At 31.9% G+C, this 18,189-nt stretch overlaps 4 protein-coding genes across 4 annotated transcripts in view; 1 reads left to right on the forward strand and 3 right to left on the reverse strand.

Moving 5' to 3' along the window:
- The window catches only part of LOC119636560 (ras-related protein Rab-3), a 30,217-nt gene extending 24,946 nt beyond the window's left edge, over positions 1 to 5,271 (reverse strand). Inside the window, exons 1-2 of the mRNA XM_038031962.1 lie at positions 5,181 to 5,271; positions 4,528 to 5,117 (exon numbers count right to left, since the gene is read on the reverse strand). Coding sequence (XP_037887890.1) covers positions 4,528 to 4,530 — 3 coding nt within the window. The 5' untranslated portion in view covers positions 4,531 to 5,117; positions 5,181 to 5,271. The remainder of the gene's footprint in view (positions 1 to 4,527; positions 5,118 to 5,180) is intronic.
- A 1,615-nt stretch (positions 5,272 to 6,886) lies between these two features.
- Positions 6,887 to 7,774, forward strand: LOC119636561 (U6 snRNA-associated Sm-like protein LSm8). The gene is made up of 3 exons (XM_038031963.1): positions 6,887 to 6,949; positions 7,013 to 7,394; positions 7,452 to 7,774. Exon 3 carries the CDS (start codon positions 7,477 to 7,479, stop codon positions 7,765 to 7,767), a length of 291 nt encoding a protein of 96 aa, XP_037887891.1. The 5' UTR covers positions 6,887 to 6,949; positions 7,013 to 7,394; positions 7,452 to 7,476; the 3' UTR covers positions 7,768 to 7,774.
- Positions 7,775 to 7,796: 22 nt separating this feature from the next.
- Positions 7,797 to 9,392, reverse strand: LOC119636559 (DNA polymerase delta subunit 2). Its single transcript, XM_038031960.1, has 2 exons — positions 8,930 to 9,392; positions 7,797 to 8,713 (listed from the first exon to the last, which is right to left on the reverse strand). Exons 1-2 carry the CDS (start codon positions 9,320 to 9,322, stop codon positions 7,832 to 7,834), a joined length of 1,275 nt encoding a protein of 424 aa, XP_037887888.1. The 5' UTR covers positions 9,323 to 9,392; the 3' UTR covers positions 7,797 to 7,831.
- Positions 9,393 to 9,892: 500 nt separating this feature from the next.
- Positions 9,893 to 11,148, reverse strand: LOC119636678. Its single transcript, XM_038032212.1, has one exon. The coding sequence runs from the start codon at positions 11,146 to 11,148 to the stop codon at positions 9,979 to 9,981; it is 1,170 nt and encodes a 389-aa protein (XP_037888140.1). The 3' UTR covers positions 9,893 to 9,978.
- Positions 11,149 to 18,189: the final 7,041 nt, after the last annotated feature.

The following is an 18,189-nucleotide window of genomic DNA, read 5'->3' on the forward strand; positions in this document are numbered from 1 at the left end:
AAGTTATGCCTGTGCCTTCATCCGTCCGTCCGTCTGTCTGTGCAACACAATCGCTATACATACGGATATATTTATTATATTGATTTCGAGTGCTCGGTTGGCTATAAGCTAGATCTAAGGCTTCATCAGTCCGTCCGTCTGTCTGTGCAACAGAACCACTATAAGCGCGGCATTATTTATTATATTGATTTCGAGTGTTTCGATTGGCTATAAGCTATATCTAAGCCTTCATCAGTCGGTCCGTCTGTCTGTGCAACAGAACCGCTATAAGCGCGGCATTATTTATTATATTGATTTCGAGTGTTTCGATTGGCTATAAGCTATATCTAAGCCTTCATCAGTCCGTCCGTCTGTCTGTGCAATATAAGCGCTATACACGCGGAAATATTTATAATAGTGATTTCTAGTGATTCGATTCGCTATGAGTTATGACTGTGCCTTCGCCCGTCTGTCTGTCTGTCTGTACAATACAATCGCTACACACATGGCAATTTTCATTATATTGATTTCTTTAGATGCCTTTGACAAACATCTGCCTAACTTGATCCTAAACCATGTCCAATTATTCCAAGCTATTCAAAGGATGTAATTTTTATGAAAGGTATCTAAGATTCTCATCAAATGGAACATGATTTTCTGACTTGTTTTGCACTAAAACTTCGCTTTCATGATGAAAACTTTTACTGCGTACAATTTTGTTTAGTTTTTCAAAATAATCAAGTTGACGCTACCAAAGATTGAAAGATTGTAAATTATCGTTTCACTTTACGTTTAGGCTTTTCAAGTATAAAGAAGAAGAAAAAATGTGAAACATTTCTAATTAAAGGACAAACAAAAAATATCTAAAAATAGCGGGAATTTTCATGATTGTAATTACGCGCAGTTCGAATATTAAATTAAAGCTTCTCTTACCCTACACCGCTTAAGGTGCAAGGGTATGTTAAGTTTGAGCGGATGTAAGCAGCCTTCACAAGGGCTTGAGATACTTAAGAGATGAGGCTCACCGTTTATTATGCCGATCGATTCAGATCCACTTTTTGCATCGATCTAGGATTATCTGTCCACTTGTCTGCCTGTCTGTCCACCTATCTTCTGTTCAATGTGGGCATCGTGGGCCATTTTTAAGATATTTTGAGGAAATTTATTATACCAAACTATTGACGATAGTTCGGATTGGACCACTTTTTCAACCAGTCCCCATATCAAGCCTTATTTTGAAAGGTTGTTATATAAAAAATTGTATTAAGCGAAGTGTTGTAGGGGGTATTGAGTGATGTGTTGTATCCCATCATAGTGTTTTCACATTTGTTGTCTTTTTTTTTTTCCTTTTTTATTAGATGGACATGAAATTGTTGTTAACTTCTGATAGAAATTTTGAGGTCATTCGTTTTTTCAGTCTTTAAATTAAAGTGTCCTTTGTTGAAAAATATTGTCGGCGAATTTGCAAAATGAATAAAACTTTCGAACAAAGAATTTGCGGTGAATTCCGCTCACAAAATTAAATTGCTTTGCAATGCAAATGCAAAAGCATTGGCAATGTTAAGAAAGTGTTGTGGCTACGAAACAATAGCTTGTGCAAGTGACGCAAAAACTGAAAAGACAACATTTAAAGACGAATCGCGTTCCGCAAAACCATAACCCAGAGTCACTAACAAGCGTATCAATAAAATCAAAAGTCTTGAGGAGCACATGTTTGTAGAAAAAAAGAAGAAAAACCAATTCAATGAATTTTAAAAAACAAAACTTCTATGTATCCCGTTTGCCTTGTCGTCTGATTCGATCCTATCCGAGAGACTGAAGATATAGATATATATAAAGGATAATTTGAAATGCGTAATCACTGATTATGGACCGTAACTTTATATATAAATATACATATATTTTTTTAACTCAACTAATCACTCAAATGATGCCCTCTATAGGGTAAAATGGCAATGGCCGGAAGGAAATGGTAAAGAGAAAGAGATGGGAAGTGGTCGCAGCTTAAGGGGTGCAATGGCTGAACGAAAAGTATTGTGGCATTAGTGACTGGACGCTCACTGTAGACACGAAAGAGTAACGACCGCATTGAGATTTGAACAGGTGGTGGCCGACTTGGTAGATCCGATTCTTATCTATATGCCCACTCATGCGTCATACACCCAGCGCCAAATCAATAATTGAACAAATGTCGCTGAAAAGAGCTCAACAGCTTCAGATTTATCGAAAATGTTGTGATTGTCTTTTGCACTTACGGTGCTGGCATTGCTAGCAAAAGTCTCTTTCCAAAACGACACTATTTTTGATATAAAATAAAAGATTACTTAGACTTTCAGGCTCGTAAGCACCACATCATCATTAAGGATTTCACGTTAGATTTTAGAAAAATTATATTTAACTGCATTACGCCTCTTTTTGTTAAATTCTTCTCATTAGCAAAACCTAACATAATGATTTAAAACAATTGACCTGATTCTATAAAATGTCGAAATATGTCGGATTAACCTTACTATGATTTAACCATAATCCCACCACGCAAATGACTTGGAACCACTTTCGAGCTTTGAATGCAATTTTTTTGATTATTTCATTTTACATTTTCAAAAGGTATATGGCCTGTGTATAATAGTTTACATTTATATGATGTCTCTCTGTCTTTAAGCACGTATAAATGAATTCAAATCGTAAACAAAAACAAGTTAAAACACTTTGGTGGGACGCGGCTTGCCATTATATACCCTACATCACTTCTTTTAATACATCTACTCAGGTAAAGAATTCTCAAAACAAGATTTTTTATGGGGAATCGTCGAAAAGGTAAACCGATTCGAATAATAAAAATAAATAAATTATTAACTTTGTTTGTTTATATTGTTGATTTGGTTTTATTTGTTTCGCACCCATCAGATTTTACATTTGAATACATTCGTAAATATCCTTCACCATGAAATATATCCCCGACGGCAAACTATTTCATACATGTTTATATTCGTAAATATCCCAGACAATGCAATTGTGTACATATTTATATACATGAATAATAAAAATTTCCCAGCTTTCAAGTATGTAAAGAAAAACACAAGAAATGTTCTGATTCTAATTGTTTTTTCGAATCATCAGTGTCCGAAAATATCTCAAAAATTGCAGTCTCTTGGTTGAACATAAGAAAGCAAGGTGGCCAAACGGACGGACAAATGATATTGAATCGAACGTTGAAATAAGAGGTGGGCCTATCTCAAATCCTTTTTGACTCCGCACATGCTTAACATTTCCTTCTAGCGATGTAGGGTATAATAATAACATCTATATTGTTTCTAGTATTCCTATAAATGACTGAGAGTCCCATTTGTGAATGATTTGTTAAAAAAAAAAAAAACCATTAAAGTCAGACTTAAATATAATAATCTTGCGTGCATACAATCTGTAACCGACATTTATCTAACGTTTTTCAAAAAAAAACAAAGAATAAATGAACTGTCTTAAAAAAACTTAGCACGAAGCCAGTTTCTGTCGGCCTACAAATATATCTAGAATTAGTAAATCTACAAAAATCTGCATATGATACTCTTATCTAATTTTGGACTCAAATAGATTATAATTTGTTTAGTTTATTCCTTTTGTGTCACAAAAATGTTCTTTTTCCTACAAAAAAAAAATATATATATATATATATATATATATATATATTTATCCAAATACGCTAGAAAACCCCGACAGTTTCGCATTGCTATTAATGCTGGTAAACTAAACCAACCAAAGACCAGTAATCAATATCCACAGCGTAGCATACTAACCTAGTTAAGCTCATACAACGTTTTTTGTCGCATTGTTTTGTACATATATTTGCAAAGACAATATTTGGTGTGCAAAGGTGTACTTTAAGCCTACAAAAAGAAATGGCAAATGTCAGTGCATATGAGTATGTTTCGAGCGAATTATATACGTTCATGAATTTAGATCTCTTTACGGCATAAAGATCATTAATCTGTCGCTCTTACCCGTAAACCTGGAAGTTAAAAAAGCCATTAATCGGAAAAAAAGTTGCCAAAAAGGATCAAATAAAGCATATTACAGACAGGCCAAAATTTCATATTTAAGAAAGTTCCAATATATCCGAAGTAGAAATGATGTAAATATTTCTAAAAATCTTTATAATCAAATTACTTTGTATTCAAACACATTGCAAGCAAAATTTGTTTAAATTCAAAACTGACCAAAAGCAGAAAATCAAAAGAAAAATGCTTAAATAAAATTCGGTATGAAAACCGTAAGAAATTTACTGTTTTCTTTAGAAGAAATAATACTTCCCCTATAAATATGTTAAGAATATTAAGAAAAAAACAGTGAAATAATTCTCTTCTTCTTCTATAACGCATACTTTTCATAAGCAGAAAATAAATTTATTTCATTTTTTTGAACATCCGAGAAGAGGGCAACAATCTTTAATAGGTTAAGATTAAATGATCAAATAATCAGATTCATCAAACATGTCCATACGGATGTGACCCGAGCTATATGCACATATTTATTTATTTATTATTTACTTACCATGTGAGCGAATGAATGCTAAAGCTGTCAGATATGGTTTTGATTTCTTTAATAAATTTCAATATAGTAATGATTAGCAGATGGTTGAGATTTTAGGTGTATATATATATATATATATATATATCTATATATATATTCAGCAAATTTTGGTATATGAACTCATGCAGGCATACAATAATATATGCTTGAAAAGTTATTAATTATTTGGGAATTGAAATAAACTGTTTATAATTTTTTATAATATTTTGTTGTTCTTCTTTTAATTAATTAAACACGTTTTTAGGCAAAAAGAGCACTTGATATTAACACTTTTACATGAGTGCGACTAGCACAAAAATGCATGGGAAATTAAATACAATATTGTTCACAAGTTTGTTGGTGTAATAATTGTGTTGATGAGAGTTGCATCAGAGAAATATGGTTCGACTGTTAATAGTAGGTGGTAAAGGGTGTTGGTTTTTTTTTTGCTTTTCGTTTATTTTGCTTTTATTTTTTTGTATTTTTATTAATGACTACCTTTGCCTAAGTTATGGTTTAAGGCGGGGGATGTACTGTAAGACGTGGAGATTGGATTTGCAGCTGAGTGTGGTCTAAAAAAAAAAAGCGTACTTATTATTCTGCTACATATACAACTAATCGATAATTTCTATTACGTTATTGTGTTAATTGTAGAACAAGAAACAAAAAAAAAGAAAATAAATAAACAGCTGTAAATATTTTTTTTTTTTTTCAATTTTTCCTGTCTCAGGATATTTTTACTTTTCCTATTTCTTTATATTTTATACATGTATTTTTACTTAATACTTTTTTTTACTTTTAGTTCATGAACATATATATATACATATATATATGTTATACAGATATATATATATATATATATATACATGTACATATATTTGTGCGTTAATAATTCTGGTAAAAGTTCTTTTTTAGAAAAATTACGTTAACTTTTGTATTTAAAAATATATCAAATTTGTTTGTGTAATTTTTAATTTGGATTTTTATTTTTGCTGTTTTGTAACTTTATCGTTTCAAATTTCTCTTATTTTTATTGTTCTTGCGTTAGTTAAGCAGTTACTAGCAACGCACTTAATTTTTCACTTAACATCAGGATACTAACAAGAAAAGAAAAGTTCCTGTTGTTCCCAGAATGTACGAAAAATTGCTCACCGCAAATGTATCTACTATTATTATTCGAATGTGCGTTTGTGTATGTATGTATGTATGCATGTGTGTGTGTGTGTGTGTGCGCGAATGTGTAGGTGCGTGTATACGTCTGCTTATGGATATGCGAAAGACATCAACCCTGTTTTATATCCATTGTCAAATTTCATTCTTAACTACGGTTACGTGTTACAATTTTTCTCATTTTTTATGCCCTTTCTTTGGATTTTTTCTTTCTTTACAAAACACAAAAATCAATGAGAGCAAAAATCTCTCAAAATTCGCCAAAACAAATCGACGCATGCACCGTTTAATAGGAGAAAAACAATCAGCTGAAATGTATGCAATAAAAATACCCAAATACCTGTAAACTGTTTTGCATATTCCATAATTACATTTTGTAAAAGTAAATAAGCAGGCAACAATGCAAAGAGAGAAGGAAAGTCTAAGACGTTCAGTAAACAACGACTATAATATACTTTATCAGTTCACTACCTGTAACTGTTATACAAGTTATATTGTGTATAAGTTAAAATTATAAAAACCATATCTTAACACATGTCGTTTTTAGCTTTTGACTGCGTTTTTATTGAATGTAGTAATTTTGTGCCGTTGAATGTAGTAATTTTGTATCGTTTTCCACATACTTGCGACGGCTATAATTCGTTTTTAACATAATGGTGGCTACGATGGATTTTCATTCTAGTTGTGGAGGCTATAAGTCATTTTTAACCTAGTTGTCGATGTCATGTCATTTTAACAAAATTGTGGAGACGTTTTTATTGGACTGCATTGTATTGCATCAGTTTTTAAACGTTAGCATATGTTGTAACTACTTGCATTTTCAAGGCATCTCGATTGTATGACAAAACCTGGTATTTTTCACACTTGATGGACATTTGCAACAAACCCCAGCTAGCGGTTTTTTCACGACAAACCAAAGAAATTTCTACTAAAGAGCAAGTTTGTGAAGTGGATTTGAAATGCTGTTTAACAAAGGAAAAGCGTTGCTAGATTTCGTGTAATCGTTCACTTTCACTAACCCGCCAGTTGACAAATTATTTTCTTTTTGTTTACCTCCGCTTTTCCTCAGAAATGGCGGGAAATTCAAATCCAGTGCAAATTTTGGAATACATTCTGGGGCCCATTCTTTTAGTAATATCTAAATCATTCTAAGCACATACCTATTATAGGGCGATACCGATTTGTATGCACTAAAAATCAATAATTTTTCTATGAACATGACTATTTTCGCGGGGTAACGTTATTTTTCGAAAAGTTCAATTAACTACTATAATTTTTTTTTCTTTTTTTGAAATAGCCGCTCGAAAACTGACCATAAAATCGGGAACGAGCAATTAAATTTTGTAGCTCAGCTCTGTCAAGTAAAGAACAAAACACGGAAAAATAACAGGGTGATTTGTTTTTAAATAAAAATATTAAATGCGAGGGTTTGCATGGTTGAATACTAAGTTACACCAAATTAGCACATTTTTCCCCAACCGTTTGTTTTAACAACAGCTGTTCTCTTTACGAAAACAAAAGAAACAAACTACGATTGCTATTACTATAGAAATATTAAATCCATTAAATATTACTAATATAATTAGACAATAGAACGACGGGAACAGTGGACGTGCCTAATAGAAAGCTGTACGTTTGCTGCCAAATTCAGTATTTGCTTACAAATCAACAACGCCACGGTAAGAGTTTTATTTTTTTCCGCCAAACTATATTAACTAAATATTTATTCTTATTAGTATTTTTTTCTATGAATCCGTTATAATGGCTTCCGCTTTGGAGCAATATATTAATCACACTGTGTCGATAATCACTGCAGATGGTCGGAATTTCATAGGAACATTGAAAGGTTTTGATCAGACTATAAATGTCATTTTGGACGAATCACATGAACGTGTTTTTTCCACAACTACCGGCATCGAGCAAATAGTTCTGGGTCTGCATATCATACGAGGTGATAACATTGCAGTAATAGGACAAATAGATGAAACTATTGATTCCAGATTGGATTTTGCGAATATAAGAGGTGAACCTTTAGGCCCAGTAGTACATTAGTTATTTTAAAATTTATTGCGCCAGCCGTCGCAAAGCTAAATATTTGGTAAATAAAATATAAAATTTATTCAGCCTTAAATATAATTTCATGACATTGCAAAGTAAGTAAATCCACAACTGCGATGCTTTGAGTTTTTGCAAAACTGGGCACACAAACTAAACGTGTTTTTTGACCATCTAGGCCTTTTTGTAAAGTAGTACTGAATTCATCACAATTACCCGCGAAGTAAATATGAGGGCATTCTCTTATAATAAACGGATCCGTATCAACGTAAGGATAGCAAGCCAGAGTATCTGGTGCTGTTGGAGTTAAATGTCCCCAAATTAAAGTTTTGCACAAAGCATCCATCGGTTTTTCCAAAGCCGTACTGCGCAATAGATCGCTTATATTTTGCCCTGAAGTTCCCAGTACGCGTATCTCTTCTATAGAACAATCGTATGGATTGGGAACACATTGGAAGTTTTCGTAACGTCCTGCTAATGGAAACATGCAATAGTGAAATGGTTGTTGAGGCATCATAAAATTGGCGGGGTCGCAGGCGCCAGGCATAACATCTAGGGGCACAAAACTACTCCAAGATGCAAACCATTCGTCCAAGGCTTTCATGGCATTTACCAACTCTTTGGAATCAAAAACGCGCGTCTGGAAAGCTGTTACCCGTTTGTCTTCAACAACGCCACGCACTGAATTACCAGCTACAATGACACGAACTTTTTCTTTTTGTGTTTTCACTGATGTAAAAGTGCCTCGCAGCCAATGTTGAAATAAATTCAAACTGTCCGGGTAATGATGCGATTGTAACTGCTCTAAACCGGATATCAATACCAACAATTTACTCTCCTTTATAAGCGACAATGCTTTCTGTGGACCACTTTCATAATATAAAACATCTTGAACATCAAAACGTCCACCTTCTTCTATAATACCCATCACAGCGCAAACCGCCTTGAAATTAAGAAACGAAAAGAAAAAGGCAAGAAGGTCGAAAAATTGCATACAAAAATTCTAATTATAATTGATTTTTAATAAAATTGTAAAGACCAAAGGAGAATAGAAGAAGGTAGCTGATTTTACATATTAAACTCTTTGAATTATTTTCAATTGTAAACAAATTCAGACGCTTAATCTCAGATGTGAGCAAATTATTTTTGAATAACTCACCCCAGTTGCCATTTCTTCCGCTGCAATCTTACCAAACAAACGTATGCGTTGCAATTCGTCTTCTAGTATGACTTTATCTTCTGGGTCAGCATAATGTTGTCGAGGAGGTTGTGGAGCCAACTGATTTTCTTCAGAAATTTCTTTAAGAATACTAGGTTTATGAGCCTGGTGTTTATAAATTGTTCCAATGATAATGCATTCTTCTGCAAAATCTTCCCGTAGATCACATAATTTTTTTATCGGTAGTCGTTTTCCCCAATGCATACTGGCTCGTTTGGCCAGTAGCCCAGACATCTCAGCCAAACGATGGGCATAGATATGGGAAAATTGTTTATGATAATCGAATGATTTTAATAAAAACTTCGACGAATGATTTTCATATTTCGGCGGCATTTGGATGCGTTTGATACGATGTTTACAGAAAATAAAGATTGTTAAATAGTTGACAGCATTGCGGTTGGCTTTGTTGTTGCAAAAATTCGCTCGGCTAATGGCAGCATTTTGGTATTATTGTAAAACTGCGCTTGCTCTAAGAGCAATTATTTGGCAGCATTGTGGTATTTTTGGCACCGTAATTATAAAATTACTATCTTTTATTCAAAAAAACGAAGTATTTGTTAAATAAAAAACCAAACATTTTAGAAAGAAAGTAAAGAGCAAAGAAAATCTTCAATGGTTTGAAATGAGTCCTTGCTTAATTCAATTCGAAGAGGAGCAAAAACGGAATCTCATAGAAAATACGGCGCTGTATTTTGCGATGTCAGCAACGTCTAGAGCAAAAAAAGATCTTATTTTATAATAGTAATATTTTCAAATTATCCTTAAATTAGAAAATTGTCGAGTTTTATAGGCAAAAGCAGTTTATTTTTTATTCATAACCATTTGCTGTATCATAGCAAACGCAAAAATTTAAATAAAAGCAATTGTTGATATTACTATAAATGAATCGATGAAATATTTAATACTGAATGATTTTCTTCCTGTTAATGAGGCCGTAGCTATCCAGCCTCAATTAGTCCTTGCCATTTTTTTTCGTTCCTTTTCTTGTCTTACGAATTGTCTTCATCGCTTTCGCAATCATCTAAAAATGGTCCTCGATGCGCTCCTTGTTGATTTTGATTATAACTAATGGGACCTAAAATAACAGGCAAAGCAGGTTTATTTTCTAGCTTTGCATCTGGCTGCTGTTGCTGCTGCGGTTTTCTTGCCAATTGAGGTATTCCTTTACAGTATTCTATCAAATGTTTTGGTGGCTTACTTTTCATATTGAAGCGGTCGATAATTCCGTAAATACGTTTTGGTTTGCACAAACAAACCAATAACTGCAAGTCATATGTTTCGGGCTCTGGGGAATAACACAATCTATAAAAATGGTTACCTTTGTTTAAACCAATAGGCAAACAAGAGGCGGTGTCTGCTATTACGTTAATGGAAATATTCCCGTGTTTTTCAAAATTTTCTTTCGCTTTTTCCTCAGAAATTACTCCGTCCGTAACAAATATGCGACCAACGTCTAGCTTTTCTAACAACTTGTCATCTCTTTTTTCGGAATAATCGTTGAATATTGATAAATTAGAAAGCAACGCCACACGTTTAGGAAATCGATTGGATAGCTTATAAATAAAGTTTTCGTAACCGAATAAATTTAAATATATGGCAAAAGTCCTTCCCTCATGATATTCCACAATGGTATCAATCTCCTTTAAACACTGAGCTAGCAATGGCAATTTTTGTACCGATGTGTAAAGTTGGTCATCAGGTACATGTTTTAAATTGACATATAGTTTTTCCACACCTTGACTAATCCACTTAGCAAAATCATCATTTAACAAAGCTGTACGCGTATCCAAGAAATTGCCTGCATATATATAGTTCAGTTTGCCATTTTCTCTGATTAAAATCATTAAATTATGATCCGCATCTTGAGATTCACATGTGAACATTTGCAGTGTATGTCGTTTTTCAATAATTATATCTGTGAAATTGTAAGGTTCCAAATAGCAAAAATTATCTGTAAAGAGACCTTTATAGTTGGTGATTTCACAATATTTCTTAAATTTTTCCGCCAAATTTCGTGTAGTATAAATGGTGCAAAGCTTCTGCGGTAAAGTTTGCTCTTCCAAATGCAGTAAATGCGTCAAAATAATCTTTTGTTTGGGATCATAAGTTAAAGGAAAAGCATCAAATATAATTAAATCATTTAAATCTTTTAATTTCATGATTTATTAATTAGAAATTGACTTCTTACGAAAAATTACCGGTATCACCACAAAAAAAAAACACTAATGATAATCGTACATATGTTTATTGTTTCATTCCGACATTCTTCATAGTGATTATATTGAGCAGAGACCGCAACAATTTTCTTCTGCTCGAAATATTTTAAACAATAAAGAACCCTTACAAGATATCTTTAATAATGTAAAAATTTTGACTATAGGCATTAAATATACATCATTTTTAGTTTGTTAGTTTTTCTTCATAATCCCAATTTATTCAGATTATTGAAATATGCGAGATCTAATATTTTTTGCTAGCAAACCAAAATCAACTTTCAGTCAGCTGTCCAGTGTGAGAATTATAAATGATTAACAAGAACAAATAATGGGATCCTCAGCCTGACTAACCGCACGGTCTTGGCCAAGATTTTTAATTTATTTGTCGCTATGTTCAAAAATTAGCCAAATCGAGCTATAACAATGACATTATTTTTTTTCACGTTTTCTTCAATTTTTAAATTTCCAAATTACACTCGAAGAATAGGGATGGCATCACCTACATTTTGAAATTTGTCTATTACTAAGAATTACAAGTGTTAATATACGGACAATTACTTTAATGGCAATCGTATACTTGTTTATTATTTCATTCCGCTATTCCACACAGTACAGCGCATAATAACTTGTTTCAGAGCAAAATATTTTGAAGAATCGAGAATGTTTGCGGGAAACTTTTAAAATTTTTTACTAGTTTGTTCAAATGAGAGATGATAGAAGAGCAAAAGCGACCAAGTAAGGAAGAAGAATCGGAAACAACCAGAAAACCATTAAAAAGAATAACAATTTCTTTTATATATATTTTTATATATATTAATAAAGTATTTTAAATATATAATAAAGCTATTATACAAATAAAGCTTTTTATATTTAAATATAAATTATATAAATTAATATACAGCAACAGGAAAGGCCAGTTTGATTTTCCCAATGACAAATCAAAGCGGTTGAAAAAGTGTTTGTTGCTATAAGTTCCAACTAGACGACGGGTTATTTAGAATTAAATTTTGGATTTAATGACAAGTGCTTTTTACGAAATTTTGGGACATTTCGGACATTCGAATGCCCGGTTTGGTTTGATTCATCATTAAGAGTCATTAGTCTTTTTCTGGTTGCGGTTGTTCTAAACTTGGCTTCCATACTTTTTTTCGATATCTGAGCTTTTATATCTTTTAATTCAGTTTCACAGTTCGTTTCCTGCAAATCATCTTGAAATTCTCTTAGAATATTTTGTATGGATATTTTGCTCTCTTCCGATATGGAGATTTTTTACCATTCGCTGCAGATATAAAAAAAAAAATTATAAAAATTAGCATCAAAAAAGTGTGAGAAATATTAATGCCATACCTTGGATTATCTGCTTATTTTCTTGGAACTTAGATATCTTCTCGTTTTCATCTAAGATTATGAAGGCAAATATATCATCGTCATCTTCATTCCAATTTTCACTTATCCCAGTTTTACACTGGTTAGATGAGACTAGAGCTAAAAAATTTTGGATTAATTTAAATATCTTCACAAATTTTAAAAACAACTTACTTTCGTTGTACGTGTCCTCTTTCTCGATATAACCACGATCTGAAAAGAAGGTACAAAGTTAGGGTTTTTAAAATATTATATCTACAATTGTTTTCTTTTTGTTGTCATCATGAGTTCCTTCTGGAGCGTCTATGGTGTTTACTTCTTTCATCGTAACTTCCGCTTTGTTACAACATTCGATTAACTCTTCATCAGTGATATGAAATTCACTTCCAGCAGAATGTGACAACAATTCATGACATGATGTAAATTTTTGCGATGCTGTCATATTGTCAAAATTGCCTATTGTCGTTTGCACATAAGGCCGGGAATCCACTAAAGGCATTATTTCATCTTCGTATTGACCCATGCTTTTTTCTAACGCGATATCTTTTTGAATTACCAATGTTTTATTGATATCATTCGGGCCGTCTAAGCAACTTTCTTCACTTGTGATGTTCTGCAATTTATGTTTCCTTTGCATCCGCTCCTGATAGACAGATTTGTAGGAACTTTGGGGAAAGGATTCTATGTTTTCACCCATTTTTCAAATTTTATATATTGAATTTTAATTTAATTTTTCTTGTTCTTCTTTTTCTCTTCTTTCACCTACATATTATTGTTGCTGTTGCTTATCGTCAATATGAACTATCGCAAGAGATGCAAATCAAAGTAGTAAAAAACAATGAAAAATTAGTATTATTATTATTAAATCATAATTTTATACTAATGAAATAAATTCTTAGATAAAAAAAAAGGCATTGAAAGTAATTTAAATGCATTATGCCGAATATGATTGACTGATTTATTTAGTTTCTTTTAAAATTTAAGCATTTTTAAAATTTTTAATTTTACTAATCTGCGAAATTATTAATTTTTGGCATGGAGTACATGGACATGAAAGTTTGTATTCACTTTGCGTATTTTATTCCTTCCTAAAGATCTTTCATTGCATTGCATTTTAGGATAAACCTATGATTTATCTATTATTACAAGAACTTCCACTTTCGCCTTTTTGGCAGAGTTCATGACGAATGCAAATTACAAGCAACTCTGTGCACATTCTTATTCTTTTTGTTTACTTTTGGCGTAAAAAAAATGGCCAGTTAACGGTTTTCTAGCTATTTCGCAAGCGCTTCTGGAACATTAACAAAATGAAATTTTTGTGAATTTGCTAATTAAATCAAATTAAAGCAAAAGTAATCAAAAATTTATATTAATACTATAAAATATTATTTGTGAATTGTGATTTTGTTACTTTACTAATAAAGTAAATTGTATAACATCTAACAAAGGCAATATTGAATCAAAAACGGTGAGAATTTTAGAATAATATAAATATAGAAAGACAATATAAATAACTTAGTACGGCTCGAAGATTTGTGGCTTAATAATAACAGTATTGATAATTGGAAGAATGTGGAAGTTCTTGAAGAAAATAAATCATTAAAAGCGGTCAATTTGGAACACAATTCCGTTGCCGGTATCAAAGACATATCGTCATGGTTGGGAAAAATTGATGCTACTCTTTGTTGATAAAATTTTAATTTTAATTTCACTCATGTACACCAACAAAAATATTGTTGAGAGTACTCATGAACAATTCGTTATTTGTTGTTGTATGTAACAATTTGAATTTCCTTGCGTTTATCGCTATTGAGAATTCGCTATTATTATATATTCTACTTTCCCAAGGGTTAGATTGTTTGCATCAACACCAATTGACATATTGAAAAGTTCACCCATATATGAAAAAGTTATTTAGTTTAGATTAGTTAGTAATTCTTAGTATGAAGATTTTGAGTTGGGTTCATTTTAATTATGCAATAACTGATTTCGGCCTTAATATTATGCAGTAGCAAGACAGCATTAGCAGTAGAGTAATCAAAAGAACGAGAAAGTTGTGCAATATTGATGAAAACCGAATGGAGTAGAAATTATATGACCGTCGAGGATATACTCGTTTTGTGAAAACGTTTGCAATATTAAAAAAAGAAATTAAAAGGGAAGCTTCAGAATCCCTATAAGGTCTATGATACTGTGATCAAAAAATAAGGTGAATTTTTATTCTCTCAAATCTTGTTCATCGCCTTTGTAAAAATCAAATAGCACCGCGATAGTCGAAGTACCTGTCAATATGGCTTCCATTTTTGAGCAATTTTCAGTCGGTTGTTGCAGTCTTCGTTCATCTTCTGCACGATATTCTTTTGGTTGTTTCCAGTAAAACTATCGCATCCGGGACTAAGCAAAAATTTGACAAAAACAGTCCAACAATCTCTCCGACCGATCACGTATGCTGCTTGAGGCAAAATGTCAAATTTATTTAGTGAATTTTCTTAAAAGGAATGCGACCGTCTTGATAAAATAACCTCTTTTGCAAATTCTATTAAACTTATATAACAATTTGCGAACATTAGCTTTTTGATTTTATCTACATATTTGTTGTTCTTCTATTGTGAGTAGTAGAAATAAGGACCTTAACTATCACTTCTCAAGTCTCTTTATGTAATTCATGTCATTATTCTTGGCATATACAATTCGACGGAGAACGTCAGTGTTTCAATAACCGATGGAGAAAGTTCAAAGTATGATTGCAAGGAAAGAAGCTTACAACAACGTTCTTGCAGTGCCTTTAATGATCGTCTTTAAAATGAAATTCATGTTGCTACATATACTGTTCGGTTTATAATTTAGTGCCGAAAAATAAATGGTCCAACTGATCAAATAAAGCACATAGATATTTTTCATATAAAATTACATTGAGCTAAACTCAATCTCTTCTAAATTTTTTTGCCAGCGATTTCAGCTATAAATTATCAACGAAACGGATTCAAATTTTATTGTCAAATTTACTGACGCGCGAAGATCCAAGGCTCTTGAAAATTTTAAGTAATTGTTATTATTATGGTGCACACATGAATCTTTTTAACTATTAACTTAAATTGACTTAAATGACGTCAATAAAAGTGCTAACATTTAATAGGGAAACTGTTAAAAAAGTTTTCCTCTGAAAAAATTTAATTAAGTTTTCCATCATATCTATACGTATAAATATTCGAGTGCGCATACGTAAAGACTATTGAAAAATCATAATATATATTTAACAGCATTTATTTATGTTAACGTAATAATAGCATGAAAAGCGTACTACTGAGTATCAAAAGGTAATGAAATTATAGGATTTTTATTCCTTTAATTGCTTTTTGGTCTTTTTGTGGCCCTTATCGAGATCAAATACGCATTGGCTTGTCGTTAAAATTTGTGTATAATATATGTTTTAAACAATTGGTAGGATTTGACTGATTATCTTTGTGCTTCTTTCGATTGCTGAGCACATTTCGTATATGATTTCGACAAGATGATAAGATGAGTTATAAGAACCTAAGAAGTAATGTGGGTTATTATGGGAATGCGTTCATTAGACCTTAGTTTATCAGATTCTATATATGCTATAAACGTGCTATTGATGATGAGAACGGAGGGTAGAATCTGTTTTGAGCTTTTTCCACTTTTATGCCTATGCATTGGGCTATGTTAAAACCACAATTGTGTTAAATCTTGAAGCTTTGCCTGAAATATGGGATGGAATTTAAAAAATCTTCTCATTTTATTTTCATCAAAGAAAATTTCAAAATCAATTAAATCGGTTTTTAAATTTGCGCACAGTTTTCAAAATTGTGGAACTTATATATCGTCGCAACAGGTACAGCTTGTGGTTTTGTTTATTTTGTTTTATTTAAAAGTTACTCTTTAGAATTATTATTTTATATATCTGTGCGTACTGGACTGTTAGTTCCCTAACGTATGCTCCAATGCCAGTTACCATATTATACGATTATTTTTCTGGCATATTACAGTTGTAAGATATACGAAATATATCAAAATATATACTAATATACTATATACTTGCCCGACTAAAGCATAACAGCAGACGTGACATAATATCACAGAACAGAATAGAAAATGTTAAGTCGTAAACGGTAAATTTTAGGAATAGCTGACGTTAGGTAGCGTAGTTTTGTCCGAGGAGTGCTAATTTTCCTGCTTTCTCGTCAGTAGCGTAAGTAGTAGTTAACGACATCCTGTCAATTACTAATTAACTTAATTCAGTTTTACTCGAATCATATTTCGAAGAGTTCGCCATGGGCACATAAATCAATCGAAAGGCCCAGAATGTGGTTTAATATTTATGGAAGACTTTTGACAGATATATTTTTTAAAGGGTGTGAAGATAAATTCGAATTTAACTAGTAAAGACACCTACCATTTCTGTTAACATACCTCTGTTAACGACTTAACAGAGCTCATGTTAAATAATTACAATTGAGATATAGTTGGTTTGAAAGCCTAATCCGTCCATATTAAAAAAAAGAAAATATTTTTGTGGGCATTTCATGAATCAATATAAAACTACCTTTCAAGCAAACTAAACAAATTCAAATTCTGCTTATGGAAACTATTTTTAACGGTATTTGAAATTTGGTATGTTAGCGAAAACTGCATATGAAAAAACACCCAAATTTGACACTCTGGTGCGGTCAAACTAGAAAATGTCGCCTACATTCACCTATGTCATGTGAATCTATATGAAAGTACCTATTGCATGGGCAAAAAAAATTCACACTTTTCTTTCGGGAACTGTTTTGAACGATCTTTTGAAATTTGATATGTTAGCGATAAATGGTTGTGAGTATAGTATAGCATAATGCACTATATTCTAGGACAAAAAAAATATACTGTAGTACAATATATATTAGCAAGAAAAAAGCTATACTGTAGTTCAAAAATTTTGTACTATAGTACAGTGAATTTCAGTACAAAATACACTATACTATAGTACAAAAATTTTCAGTACAAAATACACTATACTGTAGTACAAAAATTTGGTGCTACAGTGCAATGATTTTCAGTACGAAATACAATATACTGTAGTACAATGATTTTCAGAACGAAATACACTATACTGTAGTACAATGATTTTCAGTACAAAATACACTCTACTGCAGTACAATGATTTTCAGTACAAAATACTCTATACTGTAGCACAAAAATTTTGTACCATAGTACAATTATTTTCAGTACAAAATACACTGTACTGTAGTACAGTGATTTTCAATACAAAATACACTATACTGTAGTAAAATGATTTCTAGTACAAAATACACCACACGGTAGTACAATGATTTTCAGTACAAAACACTCTATATTGTAGCACAAATATTTTGTACTATAGTAAAATTATTTTCACTGCAAAATACGCTGTACTGCAGTACAATGATTTCTAGTACAAAATACACTATACTGTAGTACAATGATTTTCAGTACAAAATGCTCTATACTGTAGTACCAAGTTTTTGTACTGTAGTACAATGATTTTCACTACAAAATGCTCTATACTGTAGTACAATGATTTCTAGTACAAAATACACTATACGGTAGTACAATGATTTCTAGTACTTTTGTACT

This window comes from Glossina fuscipes, unplaced genomic scaffold, assembly GCF_014805625.2.
Source record: "Glossina fuscipes isolate IAEA_lab_2018 unplaced genomic scaffold, Yale_Gfus_2 28, whole genome shotgun sequence".
Classification (NCBI taxonomy): Eukaryota; Metazoa; Arthropoda; class Insecta; order Diptera; family Glossinidae; genus Glossina; species Glossina fuscipes.

Excerpts from the sequence above, each read along its gene's own strand:
- LOC119636559 (XM_038031960.1), bottom strand. The coding sequence starts at position 9,322 with ATGCCGCCGAAATATGAAAATCATTCGTCGAAGTTTTTATTAAAATCA. Across the intron at positions 8,714-8,929 it reads CGGAAGAAATGGCAACTGGG|GCGGTTTGCGCTGTGATGGG; the intron begins GTGAGTTATTCA and ends CTTAATTTCAAG.
- LOC119636561 (XM_038031963.1), top strand. The coding sequence starts at position 7,477 with ATGGCTTCCGCTTTGGAGCAATATATTAATCACACTGTGTCGATAATC.
- LOC119636678 (XM_038032212.1), bottom strand. The coding sequence starts at position 11,148 with ATGAAATTAAAAGATTTAAATGATTTAATTATATTTGATGCTTTTCCT.